General features: G+C 43.9%; 1 protein-coding gene across 1 annotated transcript in view; it reads right to left on the bottom strand.

The window, feature by feature from the left end:
* ITFG1 (integrin alpha FG-GAP repeat containing 1) overlaps window positions 1-12,541 on the bottom strand; it is a 383,915-nt gene that overhangs the window by 302,725 nt on the left and 68,649 nt on the right. Inside the window, exon 6 of the mRNA XM_068261311.1 lies at window positions 6,071-6,165. Within this exon, the coding sequence (XP_068117412.1) occupies window positions 6,071-6,165 (95 nt within the window). The remainder of the gene's footprint in view (window positions 1-6,070; window positions 6,166-12,541) is intronic.

Below are 12,541 nucleotides of genomic sequence, written 5' to 3'. Positions count from 1 at the left end.
CTCTGGATCCCATAGAGCAGTTTATTGGGATGTACACCTCTTAAAACCCTGTACTCCCCAAGCACCCCCTAGCATAGTAAACATTATGACAAGTACCAGTGGACAAATCTATATTTACCAACGTGTGGTCCATACCAGAAGAAGGCGTGACTAAGCACTGAAACCGGTAGTGACGTCAGACGGCATACTGCGCACCGCTCCCTGCATCGTTCCGCCAACACCGCTAGCCCTGGCCAGGCTGTGACAGGACGAGTTGACTCGCTGGCGGCCGCTGAGATGCGCTTTCTTTACCACTAAATTGTAACCACGTTAAGAACCAAGGCCATAGAGCATTCCCCGTCCTCTCTTGGCGTCCCGGTTGCACTGATGTACCCCTCTTCCCCCCCCCCCCCACACGTCAAAATTACTTGACCAAATGGTCAAATTCACCATTGGGGATCCTCATAAGGTTTCGTAAGTACCCGCGCCCCCGAGTGCTTCCCAAGACGGGTGGCTTCATACTGTGCATGCAAGTGCAAACACGCATGCACATTGCGGAGCCACCTGTCTTCAGAATCACTCGGAAACACCAGTGCTTACAAATCCTTCCGAGGGCTCCCAGAGGCAGCAATTTTAAACTGGGTACAGCGTTGGAACCAGGATACCGAGAGGGGATCAGGAACGCTCTACCCAAAGCCTTCAATCTCTTTAAAGTGAACCTTAACGGAGTAAAAATGGAATAAAAAAGTCTCACATACCTGGGGCTTCCCCCAGCCCCCTGCAGACCTCCTGTGCCTGCACCATAAATCAGCGATCTTCCGGTCCCCCGCAGCCAGGTAGTTTAGTTTTCAGTCGCTGGGCCAGTGCGCTGGCCACGCACGTCCTCAATCGCGCTCCCGTTGCCATGGCTGTCCTGCACAGTGCACAAAACGGCCCGGCAACGGGAGCGCGACTAAGCACGCGTGCGGCCAGGGCCGTGCAGGCGCACTGGCCAGACAACGACACTAGCTGGCTGCAGGGGACTGGAGAATTAATGACTGACAGCACGGACATGGGATGTCTGCAGGGGGCTGGGGGAAGCCCCAGGTAAGTGAAACTTTTTTATTTTTACTCAGTTAAGGTTCATTTTAAGCGAGTACCTGGCTTTTTTTTTTTTACAGGACGCATCAGTATTACTTTAATGCTGGGAATACACCATACAACTTTCTGTTAGATTTACCTGCCAGATAGGTAAAGTTCAACATGTTGGAAATGTATCTATCTTACCATCTATCTGCCGAGCAATTAGGCATTGTTCTACTCAGCAGGAGATAAACAGAAGACAATGCACCGGAGATAATGACCAGTCTCTACAGAAAATAATCTAATTATGCATCATATCAGAAAATCTAACAGAAAAATCTAACAGAAGAATCTAACAGAAAATTGTATGGTGTATTCCCAGCATAAAGAGCCATTTTGTCAAGAGTGCCTTGTTTAATATGAGCACGTCCCTCCCCAGTGTCAGATCCATAACATACATTACTGCATAACATATGGCTGTCTTCCAAGTATCTTCCATCCTCCTAACTGACATCAGTTCTGCTTACGTACCTCCAAAAAAACTCAGGTCAGAGAGATGCTCTGCTATTTTCACCTCCTGAGTGGTGTCTCTTGACTGAACAAGTTACTCTCCTCTTTGATCTGCTGCGGTTGTGATCAAGCTAAAGGTGGCCACTAATGATACAATTTGCTGAACAATCATTTACGAACATTTCTTCGTATTAACAATCAAACATTTTAGTTTGGGACCACTAACGGACAAAACTCTCCCAACCAATCCAATCAGATTAATAAAATTGATCCAAAAATTGGATCAATTTCATTAATCTGATGGGATTGGTTAGGAGTTTTTTTGTCCATTAGCGGTCCCAAACGATCATTACCGATCATTCATACAAAGAATAGTTCCTAAACGATCGTTCAGCAAATTGTATCATAAGTGGCCACCATTAGGCTTACAAAAACCAGAAAAAAGCAGCTAACAGTTGCAAGAGTAAAAAGTACACTCCCACTTAGAATTTTTCAGAACTCTGCCGATAGCATGGTGTTTAGATTTGGTGCATTTAAAGGACAACTGTAGTGAGGTGAATATGGAGGCTGCCATATTTATTTCTTTTGAAACAATACCAGTTGCCTGGCTATCCTGCTGATCTATTTGGCTGCAGTATTGTCTGAATCACACAAGAAACAAGCATGCAGCTATTCATGTCAGATCTGATAACAATACCAAAAACACCTGATCTGCTGCATGCTTGTTCAGGGTCAGGCAACTGGTATTGCTTAAAGGTAATACCGTATATACTTGAGTATAAGCCTACCTGAGAATAAGCCAAACATCCCCCCCCCCAAACATACTTTCACTTCAAAAACAGGAAAAAAAATGTTTGACCCGAGTATAAGCCGGGGGTGGCAAAAGCCACAACACCACTCACAGCCATGGCCGACCACAACCATATATTAGAAAGTAGCATAAATTCAGTAGATTGCAATAATAAGCAAGAACATAAGCCTACAATGGAGATAGACATGCAAAAAACTCCTGTTGCAACATTTAAGCTAGCATAAAGATAAAGCAAGGAATGCAGAGTCACATTGTCATGTATCGAAAACTTGATATAGGAATGCAAGGATTCTCACCACTCAGTAGTCACTGTCCCTGTATGCCTTCCAAGGCTACAACTCGAGATGAGCTTAGCTGGGACCGCCCATGGAAATGTCAAGTGTGTGGTGTCCCTCAGATGATGCACCACTGTGCATATAGTGGGGGCACTGTGGGGGTTACTCAAAGAGTAGCGACTCGAGTATAAGCCTAGATAGATACCCACTTTTAGGTCACTTTTTGTGGCCCAAAAATTAGGCTTATACTCGAGTATATATGGCAGCCTCCATATCCCTCTCACTTCAGTTGTCCTTTAAGTAGGAGCTGGTTAATACAGACAGCTAGTAGCAGCTTGCTTTGCTGTGGGAAAAAGCTGTTTTGCTACAACACAAAAAAGCATTTGTCGCTGCTTGAAGTGAACACCAACAATTTCAGAAGCTGCATGTAACATTTGGGAAATCTTACTCGCCCTACTTGACTAAACGACAGCAATCGACGGTAAACAAGGTGAGATAAACAGATTCCATTCATCTCAATTGCGACATTGTGGATCCTTAGTGATAGATGCCAGGGACAGCCATAAGTCTAAATTGGCCCTAAACCTTAAATATACTGTGTTATGCAACAGGTAAAAGATGTAGCGGTAGAAGGACCTATGAATTATTATTAATATATATATATATATATATATATATATATATATATATATATATATATATATATATATATATATATATATATTGAATCTTTCCATACACTCATGCTCTCAGGTGTAATTTAGAGTAGGAATACAGTCTGGCATACAATTGGAACATTGTCCCAACATCATATTGCCTATACAGTTAGCCTACCTGCTTTTGAGTGAAATTAATGTTAGCGGTGAGGAAATCATCCTTCCCACCCCCTTCCCCTACAGTCTTAGTCATATATAAAGAAAGCAACCATCTTGCATAAAAATATAACATCTAGCGTAACTTGCACACTGAAGCTCTCAGCTATGAATTAAGCTGTTCATCTCCTGCTGTCAGAGATAAAACAACAATCTCTGCGCAGCCTGGGGAGCTCCTGTGACTGACTCCAGCATAAAGATAAGGCTGGCATACATATATATATATATATATATATGCCCGATGTGGTAAATGATTAATGTCTGCCAGATATCATTTCCCACCATGCCCATTGCCCCACTGGATATTACGATAGCAAAGGCTTAATGCATTCAGCACAACATTAATTGGCAACGACACGCTCGTTTCGGGCATACAATACCCTTCATCAGGCCACTGTATAAGCACTTTCTACAAAAAATCAAAACAGAAAAAAATTCAATTAAACACATTAATATAATGCAGTGTTCTCCCCAGGCTCTTTTAGCCGGGTGCTCCACCCGGCTAGTTTTGGTGACCACCTGGCTGTCATCGGCTCACCTCCTCACCTCCTCCTATGCTGTAAGCAGAGTTGCCCTGCATTTTCATCTCGCCCCACCCGGCTGCTTTTTCATGCCACCCGGCTGGAAAAAAATTCTGGGGAGAACACTGTAATGTATTAAGAGACAGATACCCACATCCTACAGAAAGATTCCAGAAAGAGGTGGGGACGAGGTGTATTTCACACAAGGCCACAAAACCAAAGCCTTTACACTTCATCCAACAATGTATATAGTGTCCAAGCATAGAAAAGACCAATCCTAGTATAGAGGAATATAATATAGAAAAAGTGTGGCAAAAACAACCTGAGACAGTAAATATCGGCTCAATAGTTGTATTGCCAAAGATAAAGAACAATAGAGGGCATAGAATATTGAAGGCAAATAGAACCTATACCATAGGGAATAACAGCGACCACATTGGGCTTATACATATCAGTCCCAGTTGCTGTACAGCAAAAGAATAGACACCTGTAAGTACCAAGAAGACTTCTAGGTAATATATACATACACAAACCTGTATATCCTGTTAATGGTACATGGCAGGAGCAAATAAAATAACAGAAACTACGTCTGACCAAGCAGACGCATATTGCACCTGATAAGAAATCAAAAAACATAAAGGGTATTGTATGCCCGAAACGAGCGTGTCGTTGCCAATTAATGTTGTGCTGAATGCATCAAGCCTTTGCTATGATTAATTATCGAAACTCCTGTGATTATTTATGCAAGTGAGGAGCATCCTGCAGAGACCTCCTTTTTAAGAATTTGTGTCAATAAAGATTTTTGATATTTTTGTACCACAAGATTTGCAAGACTTTATACTTTATACTTATGCTGTAGTCCTTTCTACAAATATAAATGAATGATTTGAAGTGAAGTGGATCACATCAAAGAGGACTGGAAAGTTTTTTTGTCTTTCTTCCATATATAGAAAAAGACATATTCCTTAATTATAATACCACTGGATATTACATCAGAATACTTGCTACAGTCTTTCCCCTAAAGTAAAACATCCTCTGATTATAAGGCCTAGCTGCAATTTCATGCCTTCTCTGAATATAAGGCATCCTCCGAATATAAGACCCAGCCCCAAAGCCACACATGCCCAGAACACATCATATCCTGCCCCCCAGACAGTCTCTCCGCTCCCCTGTTTTAAGTGTCGCCCACCCCCCCCCCTTCCGACCCGGGTGGCCTCTCTGTCCCGCCTCCTTGTCTGGGTCTCTGCTCCCCGTGCACTGTGTCCCCCCTCCCTTCCGACCCCTGTGGCCGCTCTGTCCCGCCCCCTTGTCGGTGCTCCCCGTGCACGTTAAATGTAATGGCAGCCAGCGTGTCTTACTGTAGCCATGCTGCCCGGAGATCTCTGGCGTCCTGTCTTCTTCCCTCTAGTAACCGGCGCTTGTGTAGATGACGTTATCTACACAAGCGCCAGTTACTAGAGGGAGAAGTGAGGACGCCAGCGATCTCCGGGCAGCATGGCTACAGTAAGACACGCTGGCTGCCATTACATTTAACGTGCACGGGGAGCGGGGGACACCGACAAGGGGGCGGGACAGAGCGGCCACAGGGGTCAGAAGGGGACATGATGCAGGGGAGCAGAGACCCAGACAAGGAGGCGGGACAGAGCGGCCACAGGGGTCGGAAGGTAGGGGGACATAATGCAGGGGAGCAGAGTAACAGGCTAAGGGGCTGGATCAGCCACACTGAGAACAGAAGGGGACACATCGTGCAGTGCCGATCAGGCACTTGTCATGTCATCCTTGCACACAGCAGGTTTATCATCTGAGTGCAGGGATGATATGACAGGTGCCTGATTGGCACTGTGACATTACAATGAGCAGCAATAAGAGGTGGCCAGCATGGGACATATCATGCAGTGCCAATATAAGACATCCCCTGAAAATAAGCCCTAGCACACTTTTTGGAGCAAAAATTAATATAAGACAGTGTCTTATTTTCGGGGAAACACGGGTAAGTAGTACTTGCTGCACTACAAAGCAGAGAAGCTGTGGGACACTTACCGGCTGTGAAGTCCCCGGTGAGGTCTATGAAGGCGTGAGAGTGAGGCACAAACATCTCTCGGGTTACATTCAGACTTTCCTCCACAGGCACATTCCTGCAGGTGCAAACAAAGTTGTGAGAATATTCAATTTAGAACATAATAATAATCCAGTTCTAATATCAATTACAGGTGGCCACTAATGGTCCAATTTTAGCGAATCCACCACTATAGAGAAAGAGGTGCACAGGACCACTGTTTAAGCAAAACTCCAGAGTGCTCAAAGCCAAAAAAATTCCAGTTCCACGAAGCCAGTTACTGTATAGACACAAGCGGCTGGGCACATCCGGTTAAAAAAGCTATTTATTGAAAAAGTTTAAAAGGTATGCATCAGCAACACAACAATGCCAAGAGAGAGAGGTATTAGCATGCAAGAATGGTCAATTTTAGCGAATGATCAACCTTCCGTTCCGATAATTGCAATCGGCTTGGAGAGGGGGACAATCGACAACAAAGGATCAATCTTTTTTTCAGCTCTATTCTATCTGAAATGATTGGATTGGTTATATTTTTAAAGGACAACTTATACCTTATACCTCCAGATTGATCGACTGCACTGACTAGGCCACAGTCAGGGCTAATGCCCTGCCACTGGGACATGTAACCAGGTAATCAGACAAACCCAGGGGACTCTCTCTCTCTCTACTATCTCTCTACACTATTTTCCATAGGCATTCTGGGGGGGCATCCGAATAGCTGCAGAGCTGTTGAGCGCTGCAGAGAAGGTGACGGCTCCACTCCCATAGCACTTGGATCCCCTCAGGACCTTCCACTATTCTATATGTAACTATGTATTATGTTCCATGCACTGTGTACTCACTACTAAATGTAATGTACATTACTGCTTGCGTTTTGCTGTACCATCACCGACCCTGTATGTGCCAAAAATAATTCCGGGTACAACCCCCGTTGTACTTGGCAAAATAAATGATTCTGATTCTGAGAGGGATATGGAGGCTGCCATATTTATTTCCTTTTAAGCAATACTAGTTACAAACACACACTTGTCACTAGGACATGCCCTATAGGTATCAAATCGGGTGTTATAAACCTGATATATATTTATTCACGATAAAAGATCGATAAAAAACACCAATATATCCTGGTGTTATATGCAGTGACACTGACTGTATATACAGTATAGTACTATGTTGTGGGGGTCCTGGCTGATCCCCCTCCACTTGTTCAGGATGACAGTGGGGTGTAGCTATCCCACACTAGTACTATGTGGTGTCCTGCCAAAGGGTGGTATAGACCTTAGTGTGATTGCAAGGTGTGGTATTTATAAACCACTTGCAGCAAACACCTACAGATATAGGTCCTATATACACCCCTTGTGGGAGGCTAGATTACAATAGTGCTAAAAACGTGCATAGTGCTGTACATAAAAAGTCCTTAATGAGATCACATTTCACCTAAAACGGCTTCCTCAGAAGGTGCTATACATATAATACAAAGTGCTATACAAAATACACATCCCCACTAAATCAGATTAGCAAAATGCCCCCCATTTCTGATCGCCCCAGTCAGAGCTGTTTGAGCCATGTTCGGCTGCCATATTTATACTGAAGAGGGGAGGAAGAGGTGGTCACTGTCCAGTAAGCCCCACCCATCCCATTCGTACATCCCCACACCCGCAAATAGCCCAGGCATAGGATATAGGTAGTAGGGGGATATCTCCCCATGTCCACTTACTTATGCGGAATGCATCCCCCAAAATTGGGGTGTCAGAAAAGTGCCAGTATCCGTGTGTCGGAGGAGAACGCTGTATGCGTTCCACTGGCGTCAAAGAGGGTGGAGTCTGCGCTCCAATTACGCAACGTCCGCCGAGACCTCTGACATCTCGCGCGGACGTGCGCATGGCCCCGTTCTATTGCGTGCAACGTTGTAGTGGGCGGGGAGCAGTACCTACATAGACGCTCCCATTGTATCCCCGCTAGCTCGCGTAACCATGGCAGCGTATGTCGCGCTGCCATGGTAACCTGTCCACATAGACAAACTATTTATTTACTGCCCATCAATAAAGAATACGGGCATGCGAGCATTTAAGTGAACATACTATATGGGGAGCATGTATCGCATGGGTGGGAGAGGGGGGGGGGGGGGAGGGAGGGAGGGCGGGAGAAAGCGCAACAAGGAGGGTTAAAAAGGGGGGGGGGGGGGACACCCTAATGTATGCACCAAAGGGACAGATCAATTATGTCCAATTGTGAGGGCAGTGCCAACAAGAAAACTCTAATGTTGCATACAGTTAGGTGCCCATACCCACCAAATTGAATTAATAGAATTAAGCTTATGTATAAAACAAAGGGGGGAGGAAAAAGTAGGGTATATATTTAAAGAAAACAGGCAAGATTGAAGTCCTTGTTTAAACCATTAGGCGAGATGGTGTCCAAGCGGAAAATACACTGGGACTCAATCTGTGTCAATTTTTGATCAAAGTTTCCTCCTCTGAAATCCCTCCTCCACATCTGAATCCCCCAGAATTGTATATCAAAACGTTTAGTCGGATGGAATTCATTCATGTGTCTGGCAATCGGTGTATTTCTCCTATGTTTTATGTCTCCGACATGTTCCAGCACACGATCCTTTAACTGTCTGGTTGTTTTACCTACGTACCAGAGATTACAAGGGCATTTTGCCCCATAAACAACCCCTTTACTCTCGCAATTTATAAAGGTCCGTACATCAAAGGTTCTTCCATTTTTAGGTGCTGTAAACTGTTTTACATTGGGCATATATTTACATGCCTTACATCGACCACATCTAAAGGAGCCTGCCGCTTTAGGTGGTAGCCAGGTCTCTCTTGGGGCCGTCTGTGGGGCATAAGTACTATGGACCAATATATCTCTCAGGTTGGATGATCGTCGGTAGGTAATAGCTGGGGTGTTAGGAAGATGTTTTGATAGGTCTTTGTCTTTTTGTAAGATTGGCCAATAATGTCGTATGATCTCGAATACTTTGTGTGAGTCGTCCGTGAAGGTCCCTATAAGACGGGGCACCCTCACTATGTCGCCTTGGTTAGATCGTGCAGTAGATACACCTCTCACATTAGTATTTTTGAGGGTTTCATCTCGTGGTGTATCATAAGCCCGTTTATATGCTTTCTCAATGACATGGGTTGGGAAGCCTCTTTGTTTAAAACGTTGTCGCAGGAGTGTACATTCTTTTTCAAAAGATTGTGGTGTTGAGCAATTCCTCCTGGCCCAGAGGAACTGGCCAACAGGAATGCTCTTACGTAAAGAACTGGGGTGGGCACTTTCCCATCTCAGCAAAGAATTTGTCGATGTTGGTTTGCGGAATATTTCTGTTTGTATCTTACATTGGTCGATTGTAATCTTGAGATCTAGAAAGTTGATCGTATTCTCATTAATCTCGTGTGTAAAATGCATGCCAATCTTATTAGAGTTCAGAATTTCCACAAAATCTTTGAACACTTCCTTGGGGCCATCCCACAATATTATCACGTCATCGATAAATCTCCCCCAATATAAAATATGAGAGGTGAAGAAATCAAGGTCCTCGGAAAATACAAAGCAATCTTCCCACCAGCCCAGGAACAGATTCGCATATGAGGGGGCACAAGCCGTCCCCATAGCACTGCCCCTGAGCTGGTGGTAGAAGCGGCCCCCAAACAAGAATACATTGTGTGTAAGGATAAAGTCCAGAAGGTGAGTGAGCAACCGATTATGTGCCTCCAAATATGGCAGCCGAACATGGCTCAAACAGCTCTGACTGGGGCGATCAGAAATGGGGGGCATTTTGCTAATCTGATTTAGTGGGGATGTGTATTTTGTATAGCACTTTGTATTATATGTATAGCACCTTCTGAGGAAGCCGTTTTAGGTGAAATGTGATCTCATTAAGGACTTTTTATGTACAGCACTATGCACGTTTTTAGCACTATTGTAATCTAGCCTCCCACAAGGGGTGTATATAGGACCTATATCTGTAGGTGTTTGCTGCAAGTGGTTTATAAATACCACACCTTGCAATCACACTAAGGTCTATACCACCCTTTGGCAGGACACCACATAGTACTAGTGTGGGATAGCTACACCCCACTGTCATCCTGAACAAGTGGAGGGGGATCAGCCAGGACCCCCACAACATAGTACTATACTGTATATACAGTCAGTGTCACTGCATATAACACCAGGATATATTGGTGTTTTTTATCGATCTTTTATCGTGAATAAATATATATCAGGTTTATAACACCCGATTTGATACCTATAGGGCATGTCCTAGTGACAAGTGTGTGTTTGTATGTTATTCCCTGGTATTTACATTCGGTCAGTGTGTGTAAGCAATACTAGTTGCCTGGAACCCCAGCTGATCCTCTGCCTCTAATACCTTTATCCATAAACCCTGAACAAGCATGCAGCAGATCAGGCGTTTCTGACATTGTCAGATCTGACAAGATTAGCTGCATGCTTGTTTCTGGAGTGACTCTACTGCAGCCAAATAGATCAGCAGGGCTGCCAGGCAACTGGTATTGTTTAAAAATGGCTTAAAAGGAAAGAGATATGGCAGCTTCCATATGCCTCTCACCTCAGTTGGCCTTTAATCCCATTTAGGGGATCAATTGATGATTAACGGTCTTTTCCCTGTTGGCAATTAGGAGTTCAGGAGGTCAATTGTTTGCTAAAATTACACTGTTAATGGGTATCTTAAAGCAAACCTTAACCCTGGAACTTAAAGAGAATCTGTACTCTAATATTCTTACACTAAAAAGCATACCATTCTATTCCTTATGTTCTCCTGTGCCCCTCTGTGCTGTTTCTGCCACTCCCTGATGCAATCCTGGCTTGTAATTGCCAGTTTTAGGCAGTGTTTACAAACAAAAGACATGGCTGCTAACCAGAGTGTGATAGGCTTAAGAGTAGCTCAGTCTCTGACTCATACAGAGCTTGGAGAGGGTGTGTATAGCTTCTGCCAATGACAAGCAGTGCAGCACATTCCACACATTTCAGCCACAGCCGACAGAGCCCACAGAAGAGAGAAGATTAGATCATACAACAGAGGTAACACAGCCACTGTGCAACTAGGAAAGGCTGCAGTAATCCAGACCACTTTAGAACAGGTATAGGAACTTATAGGATAGAAGAAATAAGGCTGAAAATGTTGTTAGAGTCTCTTTAAAAAAAAGTTTCACTTACCTGTTGCTTCCCCAACCCCCCCCCCCCCCCCCCATAGTTGATGTGTAGTTGGTACATGTGCATATGTTAAATTACAGCAGTGTGAGAAACACTAGGAGGAGGTCCCTGTCCTTTGCAAACTTACAATGTAGAGAGTGTTACCCCTTGCTTATCTACAGAGAGCGAATTCTTAACCCTACATGTGGGACAGGCTTAATTTCCCAACCTGCATCTACAGTGGTTGAATAACCCTGGCTTATGAGTATAAAGATACTTACTCTAGCATCAATTCATGCAGTACATACTACACTACATCAGGCTCTCGGTGTCATTCTTTATTTTGTTGAGGCACCTGGTATTGTAAAAATAAGAAAATAAATATGGCAGCTTCCATAGGTTTCGCACCTCTGGTTCCTTTGAAGCCTGGTACCCCGCTAAACTACGCGGTCAGATGTAAACAATACTGATGTCATTTCTTGATTATGTAAAGAAGCCAGCGTAGTCAGGAGGTGGAGGTTCTGTGCGCTACTTCCTAATGTCTTTGGGTAGACAGGAAGGAAAAAACATCACCATAAATTACAACCGCCAGTGTGGATTGGAGGAACACTAGACCACAGTGGCCAGATCCCTGTATCCAAACATCTGAGGAACACAGTGTAATGTATTTTTTCCCTTATAAATTAAAGTGGACCCAAATTAAAAATACAAGATTTCAGAAATCAAAACTATTTTCTAACTTATAATAATAAATAGCAGCCTTTTTTCAGCTGCATGATGACAAATATAAAATATTTTACATGTATTGGAGAAACCCCTCCCTTCCTTTCCTATTGCCGGGACAGAGTCCGGCAAACCGGTGGAGTAGATGGTGTCTGGCAATGGAGGAATTGCTAATGGCTGCCCCCAGTATAATCCTAGCTATGAAAAGAGAAGGGTGAAAAGCATGCACTGAAATGCTCATAGGCTTGAAGGAGTGTTTATTTATCTTTGTATGTGTCAGAGTGGTGCAACTAAATATTTTGAATTAAAAAAAAAAGTTTGGTTTGGGTCCGATTTAAAGCAACCTAAGACCCCAAATCCTCAGCTAATGACAGAAAGTGGTGATTAAATCCCCAGTGAAAAGTTCATCCGTACCAGTACTGAAACCAGAAATGAACGTTGTTAGATTGCAAGCCTATTTGGCAAGGCCCTCCTCCCCTTGTATTCTTCTCCCCATCATATGGACTCAGAAACTTGTCTGCTATATTTATCCCTATTTTGTTACGTTACTATTTTGTGAACCATTGTTAAAT

This window comes from Hyperolius riggenbachi, chromosome 11 (assembly GCF_040937935.1).
Source record: "Hyperolius riggenbachi isolate aHypRig1 chromosome 11, aHypRig1.pri, whole genome shotgun sequence".
NCBI classification, from domain to species: domain Eukaryota; kingdom Metazoa; phylum Chordata; class Amphibia; order Anura; family Hyperoliidae; genus Hyperolius; species Hyperolius riggenbachi.
Note: the sequence above shows the minus strand (reverse complement) of the source record. Positions and strands in the feature narration are given on the sequence as shown.